At 48.8% G+C, this 26,218-nt stretch overlaps 1 protein-coding gene across 1 annotated transcript; it reads right to left on the bottom strand.

The window, feature by feature from the left end:
* Positions 1–1,741: 1,741 nt before the first annotated feature.
* NLRP5 (NLR family pyrin domain containing 5) lies at positions 1,742–26,218 on the bottom strand. The gene is made up of 12 exons (XM_024570503.3): positions 26,174–26,218; positions 23,816–24,155; positions 21,678–21,734; positions 19,175–20,774; positions 17,784–17,954; positions 16,382–16,549; positions 12,264–12,434; positions 10,168–10,338; positions 7,076–7,246; positions 6,307–6,477; positions 4,366–4,536; positions 1,742–2,259 (listed from the first exon to the last, which is right to left on the bottom strand). Exons 1-12 carry the CDS (start codon positions 26,216–26,218, stop codon positions 2,127–2,129), a joined length of 3,369 nt encoding a protein of 1,122 aa, XP_024426271.2. The 3' UTR covers positions 1,742–2,126.

The raw sequence follows: 26,218 nt of genomic DNA, 5'->3' as shown, positions 1-26,218 counted from the left end.
CGGTTGGTTCTGGAGGCCAAGCATTTTGAGTCTGGGACAAACACTCCACATTGCAACCAAGGAAGGCAGATATACACTATACGCAAATACCACGTCATTTTACAGAAGGGACTGGGACATCCGTGGATTTCAGTATCCGTGGAGGGGGGTGGTGGTGGGGGGTCCTGCAACCAACCCCCCCCAAGTACTGAGGAACAACTGTGCATCTTTGGATGTGCCTGTGTGTGTCTGTTACAATCCACTCATCTTTTCCTGTCCACTTACCTCCCAAAGAGGGAAAACATTTTTTAAAATGTTATTTATTTTCAGAGAGATGGGAAGGAGACGAGAGAGGGAGAGAAACATGATGTGTGAAACATCAACCAGTTGCCTCCCGCATGCCCCCAACTGGGGACCTGGCCGGCAACCCAGGCATGTGCCCTGACTGGGAATCAAACCTGCGACCTTTCCGTCCACAGGCCAGTGCTCAATCCACTGAGCCACACCAGCCAGGGCTGAAAGAGTTGGACAGAGCAGTTCAGCCGCTCTAAGGAGCCTACGGGAATCTCTTTATTCCTGTCCTGCCACCCACAGCTGCAGGAAGGGAGGGAGATAAGGCCTCTCCCCGGAGGGCAGACCCACTGACTGTGCTGTTGCACTGCAGGAAGTGACTGTCCCTGCCTGCAGTCCCCACCCCTGCCCCGCCCCCGGGAGGGGACACGCGGTAGGGGTTTGACATGGCTGATACCTGACTCAGCGAAGGGACACACAATTGAGTGTGCACCTAGCGTGGCATGCCCGACGTTTCATGGACACCTTGCCCGAACCTCACACGAACACTGGACAGAGGTGAAGCCACCTCAGAGAGGAGAGGCGCGGACACTGGGGTCAGCCTCTGGGTTCTGCCACGCCGTAGACGTGGCTGGATTTTGTTTCAGCAAAGCCACTTGCCCAAGATCTGTTGAGGGATGGTCGTCACCAATGGGATGAAAATACTGCCCAGAACCCCATCTGTCTCAGCAGCTCCCTCCGGTTGGACCCCCTGCTCCTGGACCTCAGCGGCCCCTCCCTTTCCTTAGCCCCTCGTGCTTCTGTGGATGCCCCCAGAACAATTTACCCACAGCCTCTGTGTATCAGCTGAGCTGAGGCACGCAGGGCGGAAACGCTCCCTGCAACCCTGAAGGTGAGGATTCCTATTCCGGAGCTTTCTGGAGGTGGGGGGAAGCTCAGGTGGGGTTCTCTAGAAAAAGGCTGGTGTCTCCTGCCACCACCCGGATTCTTGAGAACAGCACAGTGTCTGTGAAATCGTGAAAATACTTGTTAGAAGATCACAGGATTTGCTGTGTCCATGGGTTTGCCTTTTCTGGAATGTCGGAGTTGGCATCACGTGGGGCCTCTCATGCTGCTTTCTTTCCCTCAGTCCCATGCATCTGCGGTTCCTTCAGGGCTTTTCTTGGTGTCGTAGCTCATTTCATTCTGTCTTTTAAAGTCCTCACACGAGGATTTTTGTTACTGATTTTAGAGAGAGAAGAGGGGAGGGTAGAGGGAGAGAAAGGGGGGAAGAGAAGGAGAGAGAGAGACGTCAACCATTTGCCTCCTGCCTGCACCCCGACGGGGGATTGAACCCACAACCTAGTCATGAGCCCTGACCAGGGATCAAACCTGCAACCTTTTGGTGACCGGGCCGACCCTCCAACCAACAGAGCTACCCGGCCAGGGCTAGTAGCCACTTCCTCCTTAGACATTCAGATTGGTACTTTTTTAAAGTTTATTTTTAACATCACCAGAGTCATGTTTTCAAAAATTCCTACGTCCTGTCACCTCTGCTCTTGAGCAAGAAGGACGCTTCACACTTTGGCCAAATGCTCAGTGTTTATTGGGTCTCCTCCGTGTTCTCCGAGAGGTAGCACAGACGTTTTGCAGCGCCTCAGGTCCTGTGACTTGAAGCCTATGTCCAAGGCCACCGTAGTAACCGAGGTACAAAGGACACACAGGACCACCACCAGTGGGGGCTTTGTGACAATCAGACATCAGTTTCCACATCCGAGGAGGAACACCCCCCTTGGGGCACAGCACACCCAGAGCAGACAGCCTTCATTCAAGGTTCCCACACCATCATGGGTCTGGGTGGGCGGGGTTTCCCGTCCTCAGTCTTTCCACCAGTACCGGTCATCTTCGTCAAAAGAATACCAGCCCTCGCCAATCACGACGTGTGGTTTCAGTGCCTGGACCTTCTCCAGCAGTTTTCTTGTTGGACCAGGGTATTGCCACTTCCACAGCCTGGCAGGGAGGGGAGGGGTGGGGGTGGGCACAGAAACAGGGCTCATGACTCCAGGAATTTGCTTCTTACTCTTCTCCCTCCCTCCCACCCTCCAAATTCCTGGGAAACTCCCATCAAGGATCTAAACCTTCTTCTCGCCTGTTGAGGAGAGCTGTGTGTTCCCCAGATAATAAAAGCAAGTCCCTGTCTTTTGCAGGAATCGGCCCCTGGCAGCAAACCTAGGAGGCAGACCTGCCTAGTCACTGATTCACGATGTCTTTCCCTAAAACCAACTTTGTTCCAGGTCCCGTTACAGGGTTTGGAGGCACAGGGACGAACAAGGTGATGTCCCCCACCCTCACACAACTTATATTCTAGGAGAGGACAGGGGAACAGGTAATCAAGTAGAGACCTGGGGGGGCAGGCTCCTAAAACGGCAGTAAGGACCCTCCAGGGGCGAGTGTTCTGTTTTCCTACCGAGCCCCTGCGTCAAGAGCTGATTTTGCCTGCGGCTGTGCTGCCTCATACGGCCTGATACACACTCTCTCTTCCAGCCCGAATCTGCCGCCTCTCCAGCTTGTGGGCAGACATGCTCGCTGTGAGCTCTCTCTGTCCCCCCGCCCCCTCGGACCACATGAAGACCTCAGGTCTACTGAGCCGTGGTCTTGAACCCACCGCTCCTACCTCCCGCTCAGATGCCTCGTTACAACCATTCTTGTGGGCACCTGGTTACATCTGTTTGCCAAAACCTGATGCCTGGAGAAATTGGTGAGCTGGGCCACACAGGAGAAGACAGTTGCTCGGCTGGGAAAGTTTGCTCTTGGTATGAATACATCACAGCCAGCCTCGGCAGACAGTCCACCTTAGTCACACCCATTTCAGCGTGCCGTTTGGTGGTGCTAAACACATTCATATTGTGTGACCATCACCACCATCCATCCACGTAACTCTTCTCTTCTTCCGCAGCTAAAACTATGTGCCTATGTCCTGGCTGGTGGGGCTCAGTGGACTGAGTACCGGCCTGTGAACCAAAGGTCATAGGTTCGATTCCCAGTTAGGGCACATGTCTAGGTTGTGGGCCAGGTCCCTCGTTGGGGGCGAGCTAGAGGCAACTGATTGATGTATCTCTCGCACATCTGTTTCTCTCTCACATCGGTGTTTCCCTCTATATCTCCCTCCTTTCCCCTCTCTAAAAATAAATAAAATTGAAAAAAAACCCAAAACCCCACTGTGTGCCCAGTAAACAACACAGAAGTCCTCTTCTTCCCAGTCTCAGGGCACCCCCCCCCCATTCTACTTTGTCTATGGATTTGACCCGACTAGGTGTCTCACATCAAGTAGAATTATGCGGTATTTTTGTCTTTTTGTGTTTGGCTTATTTCACTCAGTATAACGTTTCTACGGTTCATCCACATCACAGCATGTGTCAGAATTTCCTTCCTTTTCAAGGCCGAGGAATAAATGCTGCACTGTGTCACTGGACCACGTTTTGTTTATCCATTCACCTGACAATGGACCTCATGGCAGTCGTGAATAAGGCTGCTGTGAACACAGGTGTGTAAATCTCTGAGGCCCTGCTTTCCATACTTAAAAAAAAAGAAGATTATTTTTTAGAGAGGGGAAGGGAGGGAGATAGAGAGGGAGAGAAGCATCAGTGTGTGGTTGCGTCTTGCGTGCCCCCTACTGGGGACCTGGCTTGCAACCCAACCATATGCCCTGAGTGGGAATCGAACTAGAGACCTTTAGGTTCATAGGCTGGCACTCAATCCACTGAGCCCCACCAGCCAGGGCCATACTTTTAATTACATACCCAGATGTGGAATTGTTGGCTCAGATAGCAATTCTATTTTTAGGTTTTTTTGGATAAAACATTTCATTTGTGTGTTGTCTTTCCACTCTTCTTAAACCCACCCCAAAGTAAGCTTCATGGTATCGGCACCTTGCCTCTATCTCCCATTATCCCTGGGTCCCCAGCACCCAGCTCAGTGCCTGCAATGCAGCGGGCATTTAGTTGGATAAAGATCTCGTAGCTTAGCCACGGCCTTACTTCCTCTGATAACCCCCTTCTCTGCCAGCGAGCACGTAAGAGAAGGTTTGTGTCTGAGAAGACAACTGCCAGGACTCACCCAATAACTTGGAGATTGGACATGGGGTGTTCGAAGGCTGGGCATAGCTTCATTATTCCCTCAGGAGTGAAGTTATTCCGCATTAGGTTCAGGCTGCTGAGGTGCTGGTTGGAGAAGAGAGCCGAGGCCAGGACCCCACAGCAGTCAGATGTCAGTCCACATGCCTCCAGCCTGTGGGGGAGGGGGCCCAAGAACATCCCCAAAGATCAACAATCAATCCTACCTCCTTCAACCCAATTGACTTCCATTCTCATGGTTAAAAAAAAAAAAAAAAAAAAAAAGAACAGGGGCACCCTGGCCAGGTGGCTCAGTTGGTTGGAGCACTGTCCCGTGTACCAAAAGGTTGTGGGTTCTATTCCCAGTCAGGGCACATGCCTGGGTTGTGGGTTCAATCCCCAGTTGGGGCACATAAGGGAGACAACCAATTGATGTTTCTCTGTCTCCCTTCCTCTCTCTCTCTCTCTCTCTCTCTCTCTCTCTCTCTCTCTCTCAAATCAGTAAACACGTCCTTGGGTAAAGATTTAAAAAAGGGGGGGAGGGGAACAGTGGGTTCCACTCCTAGAGTTTTTGGCTCAGCAGTTCTGGGGAGGGACCAAAAAAAAAAAAAAAAGTGCATTTCTAAGGAGTTTCCAGACGCCACTGTGATTCTCATGCTGAGAGCTGCTGATAACTCACAGCTGTGCAAAGAAAGGAAGGTAGAGGCTGAGAGAGCCTCTAACCAGGGCACAAAACAGGGAACATGGAGACAGACTTGCTGAGAAAGGGCAAGACTTTTCACCTAAAACTGGAGAGAGGAGAGGAAGTGAGCTCTGTGAGCAGGGGGCAGGAAGGAGCGGGGTGCTTAGGAAATGCGGTGTCCTGTGTCCCTGTGGAAGGAGGGGGTGGGCGTCTCTGAGATGCCTCTGTGGACAGGATGTCTGGAGTGGATCAGAGACAGCCGTGTGAGAGGAGGCTGGGCAATCTGGGTCACGGGAAGGATTTAGGATTTTATCCTCACAGCATGGAACTACCACAGAACATTGTTCGGTGTGATAATGGCATTGTAACAGGGTTCTTATACAGGGTCTGGCATGAATAACACCCCCTTTTCTTATTACAAAACCATAAGCATGTCACTCTGTAACATAACAACGTCACACTCAAGCACAGCATATGACCTTTCAGGTGAAATGTTCAAACTGAAAGTATAAATTATCACACCCATGTAATTGCCATACCAACTACACTCAAGCAGGCCATACTTCTGCCGGACCCTGTGTATTTTAGAGATGTACGTTGGAGTACATGGGGGTGGGACATTAAAACCTATAACTTGCTATGAATTGTTCACCAGGTTGGTGGGCAGTTTAAACTAGCCGGTGGGTCTAGAAGTTGTAGCTGTCCTGACCACTGTAGACTGTGTGTATTTGGGAATTCCGGGTTGGGAATCCTGCCTCATCATGTTCTCAAGGTTCATCTACGCTGCAGCATGTGTTAGCACTCCATTCCTTTTTTACGGCTGTGTAATATTCCACTGAATGTACTACTGCCACCATTTTTTCACAAGCCTCCTGGGAGATTCTGAGGCTGACACTGCGGTTTGAGAACCACCAACAACCCCACTGCCTTTCTGGCCCTGCTTTCCCATTAGACTGTGTATTCCACAACGCCAAGACCTATGCACCTCGGTCCTGCCACCAGTTGGCACCGTGCCCAGCACCTAGCTCGTCTGATAAACATTTACAGAGGGCTTGTGACCTCCAGACAATGCTCCCAAGCCCCTGCCATCTCCCTCATTCCGCAGGTCGCAGCCCAGCCCCACTCTGCCCCTCGGCCAAGGGGCCGTTCTGTCTGATTTCCTGGAATCATGGGGCTCAGATCCTGTCTCCATTCCGGCGACCTCACACTCAGGTTCCCCTCGCTCTGCGCCTATCTCTCCAGGAGGCGACCCCGGGAGCCTACCCGAGTCTCCTCAGACACGCCGTCCTTTGCTTCAGTCCCTCGCACAGGGCTGCCACCCCTGCGTCACCCAGGGCGTTGGCGGCGAGGTCCAGGCTCCTCAGGTGCCTGCTCCGGGCGACCACAGTGCACAGGTTATTGCAGCAGGCGGCTGTGAGGTGGCATTTCATCAACCTGCAAAAGGATGTGTGTGTGTATGTGTGCGGGCACATGGAGACAGAGCTGGAGACAGGTATAGAGAGAGAGTCAGAGAGACACACAGAGATATACATAGAGATTTATTTATATGTATATATATATATATATAAAAGAGAGACAGAAGAGAGATATAGAGAGACACAGATACATAGAGAGATTTATTTATATATATTATATATATATATATAGAGAGAGAGAGAGAGACAGACAGACAGACAGACAGAGACAGAGAAAGGGAGAGGCAGAGACGTGCAGAGAGGGGGAAGGAGCAGTGCACAGGTTTCGGAGATTCACAGCAACCTCGAACTCCACGGATCCCACAGATCCCACGGATCCCGTTCAGAATAATTTCTGTCCTTCCCGCACTCACTGTCCTGTCAAGCACCTCAGCTTACCCACAGTGTCCCCTGGAGACAGTGAGGCTCTGGGGACCCTGGAGCTTCAATTTGGCTCCAGGGCCACTACTCCTGGCTCCTGACCTTCCAGGAACCTTAGCCCCCACTCTGGTAGAGGCGACCCCCCACCTCTGACCCCCCACCCCTGACCCCCCACCCTGCAACCAGAGGAGACTCACTCCAGGTCTTGGAGGTGACAAGATGCTTCCACCAGGACCTCACACAGAAGGTTAATGGCATCATCTCCCAAGGGGTTCCCGCTAAGGCTCAGGTGCGTCAGGTAACGGTTGCTCATAAGGGCAAGGGCAAGAAAGCTACAGCCCAGGACATCCAGGTTGCACTCTCTTAGTCTGCAGGGCACACACAAGGGAAAGAGGGTGGTCACACTCCCAACTCGGTGTCCCCTTGGGGAAGCCACTTAAAAAAAAATCCTTACCCAAGGATATGTTTATTGATTTTAGGAAGAGAGGAAGGGAGAGGGGGAGAGGGAGAAGAGACATCAATTGGTTGCCTCCCGTACGCACCGTGACCAGCGCTGGAACACAAGACCCAGGTACGTGCCCTGACCAGGCATCGAAGCCACATTTCCGTGAAAGAAACAATGCTCAAACCAACTGTGCTACCCAGCAGGGATCAGCTACTTCTCTTAGCCTCTCCTGCTCCTCCTTTGGGAGGAGATGGTGCTGGTATTTAAGAAGGGCCTCAGGCGTAGGTGATGAGATAACCCGGACGTTCTTGGCACAATGCCCAACACATGTGCTGGATGCTGCGACCCTCTCTTTCCATTTTCTTTCTGACTCAAGGTGTGAGCTGCCTGTTGCCGCTGTCACAAACCACATGCCTTAAGCCACGCGTGTCATCCCGCAGCTCTGCAGGCCACAGCCTCACCGTCAGAGGGACCCCGTTCCTTCTGGAGACTCCAGGGGAGAACCAGCTCCCTGCCTTTTGCAGCGTCTACAGGCTGCCCAGACTCCTCTGCGCCTGGTCCTGGGCCTGCAGCTTCACCGCTTGGACCTCATTATCACATCTCTTCTGAGTCTCCGGCCTCCTCCCTTCCCTTCTAAGAACCCTGGTGACGACACTGGGCCCAGGCGGATGACCCAGGGTCCCCTCCCTGTCTCTATGTCTTTCCACATCTGCAAAGTCGCTTTTGCCATGGTAGGTCCTCTACTCACAGGTTCCACGGACAACTTTGGCGGAGGGGGTCAGATCGTTCTGTCATTCCGTCTACCATACTTGGGACGTCCCCATCACAGAGTTACTGGGGGCCCTTAGAATGCATCAGGAGTAGACACGCACATTAAAGTTCTACTCGTTACCAGAACTTTTCTGGGTGCAGGTCTACCATGAACTCATGTGTATTTTTCACTCCTGCAGAGTCAGTGGTCAACAAGATGGAATGACAGAGAGCAAAGTGATTCTACAAAGCAAGCTGACAGTAGGGAAGAAGAGGGACAAAGATCTCTCATTGTCCCCAGACATTTGGGATAACCCTGGCCAGGTGGCCCAGTTGGTTGGAGCATTGTCCCATCCACCAAAAGGTTGTGGGTTTGATCCCCAGTCGGGTGCGTGGGGGAGGCAACTGACAGATGTCTCTCTCCCCTCTTCCTCTCCCCCCCCCATTAGTAAACATAGCCTCAGGTAAAGATTGAAAAAAACAAAACAAAACAGATTTGGGATAGAGAGTAATTTAGCCACACAAGGAGGACCTTGTTAAAATAGCCATAGAAACACCTTACCGTACAAACGGGGTCCTCCTTGCCACACAGACGTTGTGGCTGTCGTCCCTGCGTCACTATTTGAAAACCTCATTGACTAACCATCCAACTTGCCTCTAGCAGAATTTAAGCCACGCAAAAAATAGGGACCCCATCCACCTTTCATCTCTCTATCACTAGCAGCTAAGAGCGTGCGCCCAAAGTAGGGGCTTCATAAACACAGCCGACTCGAATAGTCACGAGTTGTGTATTTGTGAGTTTGCCTCCTCATTCAGATTTGTGGGTGATCACCCCCCACAATCAATATTCGTGGTGCTCACAGTCCTTCATGGACGCAGGCAGAAAAATGGGAGTCTCCCGTCACTCACATTCCCAGCTAAGGTAGAACTCACGCCCCCTTCTCATTCTGCTGTGAACAAACGTCCTTTCAATGAATGCCACGTTTTCCGCATCTCTGTGGTTTTGGGGGGCTGGTGGCCTCATTGTTTAAGATGTGGAGCTGAAGCGTGGCCTAGTGTGCTGAGCACAAGAAAGGGGTGGTGTCCCCAGAGCTTGGCTATTGTAAAGGTCTGGGAGCAGCCCACGTGCCCGCCAGGAGCTGAGTGGCTAAAAACGCTGTGGCACATTTGTGGTAGATGGAACACTATGTGGCTTGTAACAAAGAAGAAACTCTTACCTTTTTGGACAGCATGGATGGACCTGGAAGTTATTACGCCAAATGAAATAAGCCAGTCAGAGAAAGACAAATAACACGTGATCTCACTTACATGCGGAATTGAGTGAACAAGATAGACTGATGAACAAAACAGAAGCAGAGGCAGGGACACGTGGAGCAGACTGACAGCTGTCAGAGGGGAGCAGGGCAGGCGGGGGGCTGGGTGGAGGCAGGCGAAGGGATCAGCCAAAGAGCATATGTGCACGAGCCGTAGACACAGACAGACAGCAGTGTGGTGACGGCCGGGGGAGGGGGTTGGGTGCTGGGTGGAGGCGGGCCGAGGTGGGGGTGGGAAACGGGGACATCTGCTGTAATAGTGTCAACAATAAAAATAAAGTTAAAAAAGAAAACTGATGCATTTTATGGAGGAAAAACATGTGTTACATAGGCTTTGTTCAGGTGTGATTCATACTATGGTTGGCCACACGTTCAACAGTAACAAATCAGCAATACATATATGGGGTTTTAAGCCAGAACCACCCCAAACAAGGTTAGGTATGGATCCATTGATGAAAATGTCATGACCCTGTGTTTTCCCCAGGTGTCACAGTCCACTCTCACTAATTCAGTGTTCTCTCTGACTTCATGGAACGTGAACACCACACATCGTGACAACTGGCTGTATTTGGACAGATAACTTCCCACCGCAAGAAAATGTGAACACAGAGATAGAGTTTTCCGAGGGAGGGTGAACTCTAGGAGGTGATTCATAGGGATGGGATGTGGCACGTGGCAGGTGCCTCCTCTGGGCATTTGCATGCTCCCTACCCTTTGAGACAGGCACACGCCATCTGCCACAAAGCTACCGAGTCCTCACAGGGGAGTGCATTTGACTTACATCAGCCTCTGCAGAGCACAGGTGACAAGCTTTAAGGCTTGACACAGTGCAGTCACACCTTCCGCCCCCAGCCTGTTGGTGGACAGGTCCAGGTGTGTCAGTCTCTGGGTGCAGCGGAGCACCGAGGACAGATCCCAGCAACTGGCGGCTGTGAGGCCACAGTTCCCCAGTCTGCAAGAAGACAGCCCAGAAAGGAAATGAGAAGTCTGCACATCGCATGTCTCCCTCGCGTGCAAGAGGAGAGAAATGTCACCCCCGTGACATATCCTCACATGTCACATGTCACGGCTGGCATGGCCTCACAGACCTGCAGTGATGTCCCATCGCATCTGCGTTTACCTTATGAACTCAACTGCCATGCTTCAGCCCAGCAAGAACGCTGAGTGCGGTGGGGCCTCAGACCTGTGGTGTCTACAGTGGGAGACACAGAGGCCCCGTGACTCTGCTCTCTCGTCTGGTGGTTTCTGCTCCTACCTGCACTACGCGGTGAGGTGCTTTTGCCAACACAAGTGACCTTGCTCTTCAGAGGAACCTGCGTTCAACACACCGTGACCCTCAGACATAACCGAGATCATCCATCAGTTTCTCGAAGCTTAGGAAGCGATCAGACTTGAAAGTGGGGGTTTAACAGTCCCTCCGTCGTGGTGCGGGGACAAAGTGCGATAAATGAACATGCTTAAAGCACACACTCTGTATATTGCTAGTGATCTCTTCGGACGAAGGACTGCTGGTTGGGCTGGACTCTGAGGAGACACCCCAAAATATGCCACATTTGGATTATTTTCAGCTAATGGCAATTGAGAACAAGCAGAAAACAGTAAGAACTGTCTGCCCTCCCCACCACCTGCCTAAGAGTGGGGCACAGATTTCTCTTGTGCAGGTGCCCCCCTCTCCTGTGCTGGGGGAGGACAGTGACCCTCATCACCAGCAATGGAGATGAGTCTTCATTTAACCCTCATCTACCTTTGATTCTCCCCAGATACGTCCTAGTCGTGTTCCCACAGTTCCTCAGCCCTGGAAGCCCCAAGTCCCTGCCCTTTCTGTAGCTACTTCTCCACAGTTTATTGCTTTGTTAAAATGGTGCATAAGCTCCCGAGTCTACCCTCTCCTTGGGTTTCTTTCTTCCTTTCTGGGACATCCTCACATACTTACAAAATTATCAATAAAATGTGTATGCCTTTTCTCTTGTTAATCTGTCTATTGTCAGTTTAATTTGCAGGCCCAGACATGGAACCTAAGAAGGTGGATAAAAAGTATTTGTTTTTTCCCCCCTCTCTTACAGACTAATGAAGAGAAGATATCTTTCTCCTACTATTACCTTCTACAAAGGGTACTCCTCTGTGTTACTCCGTGTCAACTTTTGCTAAGGCTTTAGAACTGAACTTCCACCGAAGGAGGCATGGAAGTGGCGGGGAAACACCACCTTGCCCAGGTTGGAGGACAGACAGCTCCAGGTAACGGATCAGTTCTTGAGGGATCAGACAGAGCTCCTGCTTGGGCTGTGTCCCGCACTCCCTGTGTGTGACCTTAGACAAAAGCCTTCCCTCCTTCTGCTGCAGTCTGCTTTCTTTGTCAGTGATAGGCAGGGAAGCGATTCCTACCTGCTAGGTTGTTTGTGAAGACGGTGTTCATGGGAACAGGACCCTTAGCCCAGGCGAAGCCTCCCTGGGGTTTCAGCATTGGTGAATTTTCAAGTATACCACACAGTATTATTAGTGATTGTTACCACGCTGTGCGTTAGACCCCCGGAACTTACTCATCTCACAACTGGAAGTTTGTGTCCTTCCATCAACATCTCTCCACCTGCCGCCCCCCTCCCTCCAGCCCTCGGTAACCACCATCTTCTCTCTGAGTCTATGAGTTTGGCTCTGCTCCATCTTTTATATCAGGTCAGAGTTCAGCAGCAAAGACACAGGTGTTACTTACTGGGTCTCTATCAAATCTCAACATTGGAGCATTCCCCCGAGGTCAGAACTCCCACTGTAATCCTTGGCTTACGCATCCGCCAGTGCCCCTCCCCTACCCCTCCACTCCCCCAGGACTTGCTTGGCCTCAGTTCAGACAAGATGATCCCCATAAAAGAGAGCACCACTCACATCAGCTTCTGCAGGGTGCATTGGGAGACCTTCAAGGCCTCACAGAGAGACGCGATGCCCTGGCCTGCCACCTTATTGCTCGAGAGGCTCAGCGATCGCAGACTGGTGGAGGTCAGCAGGATCTGGGAGAGCCGCAGGCAGCAGGGGTGGGTTAATCCACAGTGATCCAACCTGCAGACACAGCCCCTGTGAGTCCCACCCTCATCTGTCCCCAAGGCAACCCAGCTTCCCCCCACTCACTGCAAGCCAGCCTCTCCCCTCGCTGGCACCTGGACCCTGTCTGCTGTGGCCTCAGTCTGAGCATCTTCCGTTCCTGTTTGCAACATCCTCGCTCATCCCCAGGCCCAAGTCTGCATGCAGCTCAAGCTCTTGTTCAGAACTCCCAAATCTTACTTCTTCCAAGCAAGCCTGTCTCACTACCTTCAACCCTGCTCACCCCACCCCACCCTTCTCTGTCCAGCATGATTTTATTCCCAGCACTGATCACCTGCAAACATTCATCTATGACATCCAACACTGTAAAAGTTTAATGTATAAACATGGGGGTTTGATACATTTAGTGATGGTAATACAATTGCCATTGTAGAAATAGTTACCACTCTATCAGGTCACACAGTTACCATTTCTTTTTTGTGGTGGGAATAATGATGACCCCGTCTCGTAGGAGAACGGGCAGTGATTTTCTCTGCACAGACAGCCCAGGGGAAACCCTTCCTCCAGGAAGCCCTCCTCCAGCTCTCTTGAGTTGCTTTCCATTGGGCAAATACTTTATTGCCTTTAATTTTTTCTTTTTAGTTAGCAGAGTAGCTTAATCTTAACACAAAACTTTTATATCCTTTTTGCTTATAGAACATATAGGTCTTTGCAAAGACAGGTCTAAATGCCAATACATATTTGATAGTATATTCAGCTTCAGGCAAAGGTTTCTCCCCAAAATTTATGTAAATTAACACATAGTTGAGTATCTAAATAAATAAATAAATGAGCAAGTCTCTTAGCAAGTTTGATGTGTACTATGCAACATCGTTGTCTGTAATCATTCGTGTGCGCTTTGCATGCCCAGGATCTGCTTGCTGTATTTTGCCACATATAATGTGCACGTTTTTGCCCAAATTTTTGAGGGAAAAATAAGGATGTGCATTCTACATGGGTAGCACCTGAAATACCTTGTATCTGTTCTTACGTTTGGTAACTATTTGTTACATAAAATTTCTTGTACCATAATATGTTCAAAAATAAATGGTAAAATCCCTTTATAATGCAAAAAAAACCCCAAAACAAAACCCCAACAGGTATCTAAATATAAATAAATAAATAATTGAATTAAAAAATTAAGATGAAAGATTTTTTTTTCCTGAAAGTTTGGGCAGAAAAAGTGGTTGAACACTATACACAGATGTGTGTTATACCTGGCAAAATAGGGTACTTGTCTACACGTTGCAAGTTTGTAGCCTTAAACAATATCTCCTGGTAACTAGCATTTTACTGTTTTCACAGATTCACCTTTTAAAAATAAATTTTAGAGTCCATGTGTGAGATCCTACAGTATTTGTCTTCCTCTGTCTGCTTTGCCTACTCAGCGGGGTACCCTTGAGGTCTACCCAGGTTGCTGCAAACAGCAGGATTCTTTCTGTTGGAGCAGCTGGGTGGGTTTTGTTTGTTTGTTTGTTTGTTTTTAAACTATGCAAAGCTGTTCCTGCTTCCATGTGGAGGCAGAGCTGGACTACATTTCCCAGCCTGTCTTGCGGTGGGAGCGGTCACAGTACTGCTTCTAGCCTGGAGAATGGGACCAGGGAGGATTGGAACCTACTGGGTCAGGTCCCTAAAACCTCCAGGTGTCCCCTGAGTACCCCCTCCTTCTGTAAGCTGAATGTCTGTGCCCAGTAAGGTATTGGAAGCGTTAATGGAAGAATCCTTGCTCTCTTGGACATCCGTCTGAAACCCCCTTGGGCTAATTCTGTAGGTAAGAAATACCCTTCTGTTATTTCTGAGCCATTTCGCATTTGTGTGTGCTTTTGTTCCCGGACCTGTGAACACACTTCCGCATAGACCACAATTTCAAGTACTGACTCCGTTGAATTGTAGACCAACCTTTTAGAGTCCTCCAAACACACACGGCGATGGTGCATAACGTGGGGGTTCCTTTGTCTTGGTTGACCCATGGGAGTCTGTGAGCACCCTGAGAAAAGCAACCTGCTCCCACTCATGGGCACATCGCGGGACCCAAAGCATAGTGTTAAGAACATCATTGGAGCTCCCTGTTTGCCAAATGCATCTCGCATTGAGTTTGCAATCAAAACGCTATACTACGTCTCCCATTTGGAAGGTGAGCCAATCAACCATCCCCCGCCCCCACCACCCAGGGCATAGGTCTGGGACTACTGCAGAGAGGGAACCAGAACAACGTCCCTGTCCTCAGAGTCACCACAACAAGGCTGTCACCCCCCACCACAGAACTTCGCACTTTCTCTTCGTTTAGTCCCCAGTAGCCTCTCTCCCTCTCATCTTTTCTGATAACGCATCTCTTCCTTATTTTTTTGAATCGGAGCTCCGGAGAGAGCAGCTGATTCCTCTTCATTCCCAGAGATGGTTGTAACACTCACCTGTGTGGGGCAAACACCTGTGCACTCTGGTTCTTCTAGGACCATTACGCCCTGGCTGGCTGCCTTGGGTTACATTCTTAAGAGGGATGTTTGCGAGCTACACAGCTTCCCTGCACCGCACATGTCCATAAATAAAACTGGAGACAGAGTTCATCTTCTGTCTCAGAACACCCTGGGCGTGGCAGTGCCTTCGGACCAGGCCACTCGAACCAACAACACCCTAGCCCAGGATGTACAAAACTGTGGTCACAGCCCCAAACCTGAGATGACCAAAATGTCCCTGGAAGGGTGAATGGCTACACCAACCATGGTACATGGTTGCCACCCTATGGCAGTCAGCAATAAAAAGAAACATGCAGCCCCGGCTGGGTAGCTCAGCTGGTTAGAGCGTTGTTCCCATACACCAAGGTCGCAGGTTCAATTCCCATCAGGGCACAGACAAGAATCAACCAATGAATGCATAAATAAGTGGAACAACAGATCAATGTTTCTCTCTCTCTCTCTCTCTCTCTCTCACTCTTTCCCTCTTCCCCTAAAATCAATAAATAAAAACACACTAAGGATACACAGAATGGGTCAGATGGATCTCAAGAACATCTGCTGATTAAAAAAAAAAAAAAAAAAAAAAAAAGGGCAACCTCATTCCCTAGCTGGTGTGGCTCAGTAGATTGAGTGCTGACCTGTGAACCAAGTAGTTGCTGGTTCGATTCCCAGTCAGGGCACCTGCCTGCGTTGTAGGCCAGGCCCCCAGTAGGGGGCGCGTGAGAGGCAACTACACATCAATGTTTCTCTCCCTCCCTCTCTCTCTCTCTCTCTCTCCCTCCCTTCCCTTCTGTCTAAAAATAAATAAAATCTCTTTAAAAATGGCAACCTCATGCTGTGACATGCTCTGTGATTCCATATACGGTGTCGTCGAAATGACGAAATTATAGTGATGGAGAACACGCATTATGGGCAGGGATCAGGAGTGGTGGGGGGTGGGGTGGGGTGGGGCGGGGTGTGTCTGTAACGCAAGGGGGTGGCCCTTGCGTATCTTGGTCACACTGGTCTCACGAATGCACACACACTGGCATTTTATGTGATGCAGTGACGTAGAGTGGATGCAGTCACTGTCACTCTGTCCAGGCCCTGGTGTTGATGTAGTACTATAGTCACGTAAGCTACAGCCACAGGAGAAACGGGCTGAAGGGAACCCATGGCCCCTCTGTGATTTTTTTAAACGTTTATGAAACGTCAAGAGTTACTTTTTTTATTGTGGTAAAATATACACAACATAAAAAGGACCATTTTAAGCCTTTCTAAGTGCACAGTTCGGTGGCATTGAGTACAGACACGATGCTGTACCACCATCCCCACCCTGTCGCCAGACTCTGCCATCCTTCCAACCGTCTGCAATGTTTTTGCAACTCACCCTGAATAATCATTTCAAAATAAAAAAGTAAAAGCAATACGACAACAACAACATCACAAAAGACCCCTACAATCATAAAAGCAAAAACCTTAGTCAGGACTTACCTTAAAGACTCCAACACACAGTTAGGGTGTTTCAACGCTTCATATGCTACCCCTATATCTTCCTCCTTCAGGTGAGTGCTTTCCAAGTTCACATACTTAATAGTGGGGTTGACGATGAGAGTCTTCCAGAGGTGATGGAGACCAAGGGTAATCTGCGTACCTTTCAATCTACAAAGGAGAAATAAGAATATGAATTAGGTGTATCGTAATGGTTTCTTTTTATGTCCTTCCCATCCTAGCTTTCATCTTTTGTTAATTGCATTTATTTAATTAAAAATATTTTATTTATTTTAGAGAGGGGGAAAGGAAGGAGAAAGAGAGGGTGAGAAACATTGAGTGGTTGCTTCTCACACAGCCTCAACTGGGGACCTGGCCCGCAATCCAGGCATGTGCCCTGGCTGGGAATCGAACTGGTGACCTTTTTGGTTCACAGGTTGGTGCTCAATCCACTGAGCTGCACTGGCCAGGGTGCATTTATTTAAAGTTAAAGCAGCAAATACTTAAGTGGCTGTGGTGCAGCAGGCACTGGGAGGAAAGTATTGCCAATGTGAATACTCTGAGTTCTCATGGAGTTTAATCTAATAGAGGAGACAGTCACCAGAGACACACAAAAGGATCATGCTTAAAAATGTAACATGGGCCCTGGCTGGTGTGGCTCATTGGATTGAGCACTGGCCTGTGAACCAAAGGGTCACTGGTTTGATTCCCAGTCAGGGCACATGCCTAGGTTGCAGGCCAGGTCCCAAGTAGGGGGCGCATGAGAAGCAACTACACATTGATGTTTCTCTCCCTCCCTCTCTACCCCTCTCTCTAAAACTAAATAAATAAAATGTTGTGTTTGTTTTTATTATTTTTTTTAAAGAAAGCAGGCAGGAAGAGCAGCAAGGGTAAAACGTTTGCAACCAGGAACCTAGTTGTGTTGCCACATGGGCTTTCCTTGGTCTTGGAAGGAAAATTAAATAGAACCTTTGAAGTTCAATGAGCCCTTCATCTCCCACTGCAGGTGCCTGGTGAGTATACCGGGGTCAACAAAAGACCCAGGAACTATTAGATGTTCAAATGTTTGTGACCTTATGGATTAGCCCAAAAGCACTAAGGAGTGATTTAAGGGGTTTTATAAATCATTCACTTCCCTGAATTGAGCTCCCCTCCCTTTCCCCCCTACTAATGAACTCCTGTTCATCCTTCAAAACCCTGAATAAATGACCCCCACTTCAATAATCCCTTCCACAAGGTCTTTAGTCACTCCTCGCCCTGAGCTTTTGGGAACTTGGTTCCTATACCTCCCATAGCACATGTCCCCTCCAAATACATTTTATAGGTTGGTCTTAGGAGGTGGGCAAGGAGACCTGTGACAAGCCACCCGGAGGGGCATGTCCCAGGGTGAGCCCGTGAGCCTTACATAAGCTTCTGCACTGTACAGGTTGGCTGTCTCAGCTTGACACACAGGGTCTTCATGGCCCACTCGCTCAGGATGCTGCCGCTGAGGTCCAGCTGCTGCAGGCTCGGCTGGGTGCTGAGAACGGAGCAGAGGCTTTCCCACCACTCGTTCACCAGGGGCTTGATCTGCACCCTACAATGCAGAAGGAAAGAAGCACTTGCCTCTATAGGATGGATTTGAATGTGAGCAACGGCCTCCACCCTCTTGGAGAAGAGAGATCGGGCTGCTAGGATGAGACAGGGCTGGCTTTAGGGGCTCAGAGGACATTTCAGTGATGTCACTTCTTGCCCTGCACGCGCACACTCCTGTTCACCCTGCGTCCTGAGTATTGGGTGCCCAGGGTGTACAGGATGGTTTGGAGACGCAGGCTATGGCATCAGATTGTACTTAAATTCTAGCTCCCTTTTGAGTGTAAAATGGTGCCGCCACTATGGAAAACAGTATGGAGGTTTCTCAAAAAATTAAAAATAGCCCTAGCTGGGTGGCTCAGTTGATTGGAGCATCACCCTGTACACCAAAAGTTTGCGGGTTCGATTCCCGGTCAGGGCACATATCCAGGTTGCGGTTTGACCCTTGGTTGGGGCGCATACAGGAGGCAACCGATCAATGTTTTTCTCTCACATCAATGTTTCTCTCTCTCTCTCTCTCTCTCAAAAAAAAATTAATAAACATTCTCCAATGAGAATGAATAATAATATAAAGTAAAACTTCCATACATTCCAATAATCCCACTTATATGTGAGATTTGACATCAGGCTCCTAAGAGATTATTTGTACTCTTATTATTCACAACAGCCAAGGTATAGAAACAATTTAAATATCCGTGGACGGATGAACGGATGGAGAGAAGGTCATGCACACCCCACCCCATGGGATATTATCATTCGGTCTTGAAAAGGCGGTGCTGCTGTCTGCAACCGTGTGGGTAAACCCAGAGGGCATGATGCTGAGTGAGAAAAGCCAGACACAAAGATGCACATGATCTCACCCACACAATCTAAAGCCGTCAAACTCAGAGGCAGAGAGTGCACGGTGGTTGCCAGTGGCAACAAGATGGCGTGGGGGAATGGGGTGGCCAGGGACAGGGCAGGGAACGGGGCGAAGGGCACAGAGTTTCAGCTGCAGGAAAGGGACCCCTAAAGTAGAACTATCGTTAACAATTCGGTGTTGCACACTTGAGATTTGCTTGGAGGGTAGGTCTCAAGTGTTCTCACCACGCACACAAACACAGGAACACGGGAGCCATGTGAGGGACGGCCATGTCAATTAGCTTGATTCCAGCCATTATTACCTCAAAACAGCAATACCTCCGTCAGGACAGAAAGGAAGACATTGCAGAGGGGGACACTCACCCTTGCAGAATGACCGGCTGTGCCTCGGTGGACTCATCTTCTGAGAAGATCTCTCTGACATCCACTCGGATTTTCTGCAAGTTCTGGCAATGCCGGACACAGAAAGAAGACACACGGAGGTCCATCGGCCGGCTCACCATTAGCTTCACTTCTTGGAAGCCGTTCAATGCCAAATGGACAAATTCTTCATCTTGGGCCTCAAAGAGACAGTAGAAGGCGTCCAGGAAGTCCAGAGTGGAGGAGGTGTTGGCCTGTTGCCCCAACAGAGAGACCCAGTGGAGAAGCACCGGCCTCACCACCAGGGCAAGGGGACACCCCAGCAAGTCCTGCAGTGTCCTCACCAGCTCTCGGTTCATGAGGCCAAACAAGAAACGCTTCATCTGGAGCAAGTGGACGTTGAAGCTGATCTGTCTGAGCTCCTTCAAAGTCTTCATGTTCTCCACATACACAGGGGGGGGATGCCACTCCGTTTCCAGTCCTTCTAGCATGTAGTACAAGGCGGCACAGAACTCTTGCAGGCTCGGGTGTAGGAATGTGAAACACCTGTCCCCGCAGGTGTCTTGGAGGAGGATGTTTCTGCAAAACAGAGAGGAGAGCTCCAGCTCTGTCAGTCCGTGGACTCCCAGGTCGTCGGGATAAAACACAAACTTCATTGCCCAGACGCCCTGCACAGCCATCCGGCACAAGCCCTTCAAGACGACCCGTTCCTCCGGACTGAGACCACGCCCTGGTGCATCTCGAGGAGTGAGCTGATGCACCACAAAGGTGGCGTACAAGCCCGTGAGCACCTGGCAGGTAGGGAGCAGGCTCTTTCCCGGCGCCATCTGCAGCTCGAGAGCCTGACAAAGGAGCGACCTTACGGTGGACACCTGGCACATGTCAATCAGTGTATGGTTGTCCACCACTGAGTGCAGGAGTTGCATTTTTTGGTCCTCATTCTTGATGTGCTCGAGGAACAATTGGATCCTTCTTTCCATTGAGATTCCTTTCACAAAGAGGTAACAGGGAGAGGTGACCACAGCTTTGAGCTTTTCCACGCCTGAGTCTCTGATGGTGACTATTAGGGAGGACTCTGGGAGCAGGACCTTTCTCAGCAGACTACGTATCAGGACAGACACCGTCTGCCTCTCTGTCCAGTTGGCACAGAGATGCGTGTCGGTACCTTTGAAGGCAGCATCCAGGTCGTCAAAACCATCGACCACAAACAAGAGCCTTTCCGGCCGGGACAGGATCTTCGTTGTGGGGACTGGGGAGGCTGGCCACTCCCTGAAAATTAACTCTGCAAAACTGCTTTTCCTCCTCAACAGTATGTCTCTGGCGTCAAGGAAGAAGACATAGGAGAACAAGCGGGGGTAGAGCTCCCCGTGGGCCCAGTGCAGCAGGATTCTTCTGGCCAAAGTCGACTTTCCCACCCCCGGTCTTCCGTGCAGGACCACGGTGAGAGGCCGGAAGCCCTGCTTGTCTGGCATGAACACACCAGACAATGCTTGCATTTGTAGGCAGTCAGAGGCAAAGGTTTTGACGCCGTGGGGGGCACCCGACATCCCTGCGAACTTCATCATCACGTGACGTTTGTAGACCCACTCGTCACCTTCATGGCCTACGTGGGCCAGAGAAGGGGGAGGGAAGACAGGAAGCAGAATTTGAAGACAGGCTGGATTTCAGACGTTCTATGTGTACGAGACTCTGTTTCTTCTCAGCAATGAGTTATTGGTGGTGAGCTCCATCCCCAAGCCCTTCGCTCAAAGATCACATCCTCAAAGGCTCAAAGACTTTCTACCAAGTAATTCTATGTGTCCCTTTAATCCGATTTTTCTTTTCAGTACCTAATAGCTGACACCTTATATTCTTTTTTTCCCCCTTAATACTCACCTGAGGATATTTTTAAATTGATTTTGGAGAGGAAGAGGGGGAGAGAGAGATCAATCTAATACATGCCTTGGCTGGGTAGCTCAGGTGGTTGGAGCATCATCCCATACACAGAAAGGTTGAGGGTTCAACCCCCACTTGGGACACATATCTAGGTTAAGGCTTCCATCCAGGCCGGGGTATGTATGATTGATGTTTCTCTCTAACATCAGTGTCTCTGTCTCTCTCTGTCTCTGTCTCTGTCTCTCTGTCTCTGTCTCTCTCTGTCTCTGTCTCTCTCTCTCTAAAAATCAATAAAAGTATCCTCAGGTAAGGATTAAAAACATAATAAAATAAACAAGGCACTTGACTTGCTGTCTCTCTATTTAGCACCTGCCCGACGAGCTTGTCCTGGGGCCCAAGTTCTCGATGATGAACTTAAGAATTTGAAATTTACCTTTATAAAAACAGACTGCTGATAATGACAGTGGACATCAGGGCTCTGAGGGAAGGGACAGATGCACCGGAGACAAACGAGGGTGGACAGAGGGAAAGCGGACTCTCCCGGCATCTATGCCCTTCAGACAGCGCACCCACCAGCTTCATTCCAAGATGGCAAAAGAAGAAGAAAGAAGGATAAATCAGTGTTCTTTACCTCGGTCTTTTGTCTCTGTTGCTGTGGCACCGTCTTGTTCCATAGCTTGTGGCATTTCTGCCAAAAAGAGAGGGAAGAAGAGTTAACTCATGCACACTTAGGTGAGCCGCTCAGGTCAGGCCCACAGAGTCCCTGAGACACGGTTTGCGATGCTGGATTCTGTCTTCTGACCTGTCTGGAGCCGCGGGCTCAGCCAGAGGGGCAGAGGGTACGTGAAATGAGCACTGGGTTCAAGATCAGAAGGTTTGCCCTCTGGTCTCATTTCTGCTTTTTGACCTTTGGAGACCTTTGGGTACATCATTGAAATGAGAGGTCAAACCTAGTTGTTAAAAACTAAGGGTCTGGAGCCTTGAGTGGTGTGGCTCAGTGGGTTGGAGTATCATCCCGTAAACCAAAATGTTGCGAGTTCGATTCTGGATCAGGGCATGTATGAGAGACAACTGATTGATATTTCTCTCTCTTCCTCCTTTCCTCTCTCTCTATAAACCAGTTAAATGTTAAAAAACTAAGGGTCTGGAGTCAGACACTTGATCTAAATGTGAATTCTGTCATTATTAGTGAGGACTTACACAATTCAACAGGCTTACGTAAGGAAAAAAAAACCCAATAAAATAAAAAAGAAAAAAGAAAAGAAAAACCAGGCTTGCATGCTTCTGTACGTTTATCGCAGGGACAAGGATAATAGTTTCTACTCTGTGAAGTTGCTCTGAAGATTACAGGAGCTGATCTGGTGAAGAACAGCACAGCCTCCGATATCCTGTAGCTAACACTCACTGAGAGTAGCCATTGCGTGTGCCTATTAGGAAACAGGCTCCTACAAGTGCAGCTACGTACACATTTGTCTTAGATGACGTGGGAACGAATTGCCTTCCTTAGAAATAGTCATAAAGGTGGTGTTAGACTCGCCAGGTACAGAAAAATCATGTACTTGATCACAGATGCAATGGAAAATCATTTCAGGATTGTTAAGCAGGGGAGTAAAAGTATCAGATGGAAAATTAAAAAACAATTTTTTATTTATTGATTTTAGAGAGAGAGAAAGAGGAGGGGGGAGAGAGAGAGAGAAAGAGAGAGAAAGAAAGAGAGAGAGAAACATCAATTAGTTGTTCTACTTATTCATGCACTCATTGGTTGCCTCTTGTATGTGCTCTGACTGGGGATCGAACCAACAACCTTGGCTATTGGGATGAAGCTCTGACCAACTATGCTACCTGTTCAGGGCTCAGGTGGAAGTTTTTAAAAGATCACCTTGGTCGTTATTGTGGAGAAAATGGATTTCATGTAACCAGAGTGGAAACAGGTTAGCGAGTCCAGTGCGATAATTCTGACATAGGCTATGGGAAGGAACGTGTAGAAACGAACCACACTTCAGAGCTAGGTCTCATGATTTCCTGATTAATTAGGCAGAGGGCAGAGAAAAGAAAGAATCAATCAATCAGGAATAAACCGACTAATAAACTGACCAGGCTTTTGATGAGAGGAGCTCCATGGACAGCAGGGCCCTTGACTGAGGTAGAAAATGTGATACCCCTGCCCCACACTGACCTGGAAGTCCTTGCGTGCTGGTACCTGGATCAGTCTTCGTGGGTGTAGAATCTCCTGGTGTTTCAGCCAGTGAAGACTCTGCAACACAGAGCAGATGGCAGTCTCCATAACTTCACAGCAGTGAACCTGACCCGGGACGAGGGCACCTTCTGCCCTGATTACTGAGGGGAACCAAGATGAATCAGTGTACCCCATGGCCAGCCTGGGATGGAGGCAGAGCCTTGGGTACCTCCACCACCACTGAGAAGCAACAGACGTCCACGTGAAGAGAGCTCCAATTTTGAACTTGGAAACAAACTTCTTTTAATAATTAATTTTAAAAATTGATTTGAGAGAGAGAAAGAGATTCTGTCCAGGCAGAGTGAGGGTCCTTCTAGCTATTTCTTCTGCTTCACTGTTTCACAGGCTAGAGCCAACACTAATTTCCAGCCAGAGAGAGTAATCAGTGAGTCACTTCTCAGAGTTTGGGCTCACCCTGTACAGGTAGGCTCAATGGGAGAACAGTGGTGCCCTGCCCATCCCCACGGGACCTTGAGACGCCCCCCCGCCCAGCTCCTCTCCCAATCCCAGATTGGCGCCACGCCTTTACTCACTTTCTATTTCATCCCTGGCCCTCTGAGAGAGCGCGGGCAGGTTCATCTCCTGAAAGAGGTCCACGCATATCTTCCAGACGAGAGGTGCGCTGCAATGCTTGTGCAAGATGCAGGCTAAGTGTTCCGTGTTGGAGTTATCTACCTCGGCCCACGGAAAAGAGCGCGTGACCAGTTCCGAAGCATTTTCCTTTAGCAAGTTCTTAAATGTCTGAAACTCTTCTTTGCCCAGCTGCCTGAGACACCACAGCAGCCCATAGTTGGGAAAGGAGGATGTGCTGGCTTCTCCCATCTCAACACAGGGCTGAGGGCTGCAGTGTTGGTGGAAAGAGAGATGCTTTGGCTGCAGAGGGAACAAATGGGACCTGGGGGGAGAGTGACAAAGTTCACAGGAAAGTCTCGCATCAAGCGATCCCTTTGAAACAACCAGCCTCAGTCAGCTCACTAGATGGACCACATTCTCTACGTTTTTGTTAAACACACCGAGAGAAGTCCAGTTCACACAGGTAACGATGCTTCCTAGGCTAAAAAGGACTTGACCCAATATCTATCTTGTTACCAGATTATAAGCTCTAGGGTGCTTTCCTACCTGTATCCCTGGTTCCCAGAAAAGGCACCAGTCATAGAGTGAGACTCAAAACCCTCGTCAGTGAATGCTTTTGGCTAATCCATGAAGACTCAGGGGGACAAGCAGATAATTTCCCACCACACACTAAAACTCAGCTGTATGGCTTTTTATATTTATTTATTTTTGTTGAGTTTTGTTTTTAAATTTTTATTGAAGAGATGTACTTTGGAGGCACAAGAATACAGTTGTGAAAATATTTGGGCTAACATTTTCACATACTTACCTACAGAGAGAAGATTTTCCTAATTATATCAGCAGAGAAAAGTTAACTGAAGGTATTGAAGATTTCAGATTGATGAACCACAAAAATAAACTTTGAAGAAGATCATCAGACACTTCATGAAAATGAAATAAGAAAAGTTGAAAAATATTTTTTTAAAGAAAAAGTGCTAGTGACAGAGTATGAGACAGATGATTTACACAGGTTTTCGATCAATTCTGTTGTGCTTGTTAAGGTAACTTCAAGGTACATAAACACAGGCAGGAGTTTGGTATAAAACCATATGATCTCGCTCATATGTGGAATCTAAAGAACAAAATAAACCAAGGAACCAAATAGGAACAAAATCAATCAATTAAAAAAAAAAAAAAAGGCTGGGTCTGCCCTCAGGCAGCTGTTTGCTGAGAGAATCAGGTGAGAATGTCAGCTGGCAGCACCATACAATGTATTCTGTGGCAAAGCAGCTGCACGAACGAAACAAGGGACGTATTAAGGGACAGCAGCCAAGGTCTGGAAACAGCGCAAGTAGATGAGCGGCTAAAAAAGCTGTGGTACATGTACATAATGGAATACTACTCAGCCTTAAAAAAGAAGGAAGCCTTACCTTTTGCGACAGCATGGATGGACCGGCAGAGTATTATGCTAAGTGAAATAAAGCAGTCAGAGAAAGACAAGTACCATAGGTAGAATCTGATGAACAAAATGAACTAACATGCAAAATAGAGACAGACTCATAGAGAGAGAGCCGGGCAATAGATGGGGAAGGGGAGGTGGGGGGACAAGTGGGGGAGTGGAAGGGCTGAGCAAAAAAGCAAAAAAAAAAAGAAAAAGAGAAACAAGTCATAGTTACGGACAAGAGTGTGGCAATTGCTGGGGGGGCAGAGGGGTGAGGTGTGATAGAGGAAGTAAAGGGGGAATAAATGGTGATGGAAGGAGACCTGACCTGGGGGAACACACAACACAGTGTCCAGATGTGTGTTGTAGAACCATGAAATCTGTATCAGTTTGTTAACCAGTGTCACCCCAACAAATTCAATAACAAAGGAGAAAAAGCATTAAAGGAAAATCTAATATTAATGTTCATAAGTGGGTTTGTGGACCTAATAAAGCCAAGGAAATCCCTTGAAAAACTATTAGAACTCACAAGTCATCATTAAATTCGGTTGGTAACAAATTTGGCATTTAAAATACCACCCTAGGTGATAAAATAAAATTCCGCCCTAATTCTAATAACTAGTCAGCAAACAAAAGATATCGGATGAGAGGTAGCCATGACAGAGATAAAAATGTACATAATTTAGGAAAGTAAAGTGTTCATTTTGAAAGCTTTAAAAATGCTCCTGACAGATAGAAACCTGGACGGGGAAGACAGAGTGTGTGTTTTCAGAATGTCATTCACCCAGGAAGCCCTGCTGACAATTTTATTTCCTAAGTTAATGGCAAGAGTGAAGGCTAATTGATCAATAACAGGTGTGTTCATTCATTCACACCTTAAAATGCTCTGTATCCTTACCGATGCCCCACAGCCAGTGCAGCGCGGTGCCTGCAGCTGTAGCAT

This window comes from Desmodus rotundus, chromosome 12 (genome assembly GCF_022682495.2).
Source record: "Desmodus rotundus isolate HL8 chromosome 12, HLdesRot8A.1, whole genome shotgun sequence".
NCBI classification, from domain to species: Eukaryota; Metazoa; Chordata; class Mammalia; order Chiroptera; family Phyllostomidae; genus Desmodus; species Desmodus rotundus.
This window is presented reverse-complemented; position numbering and strand designations above follow the sequence as displayed.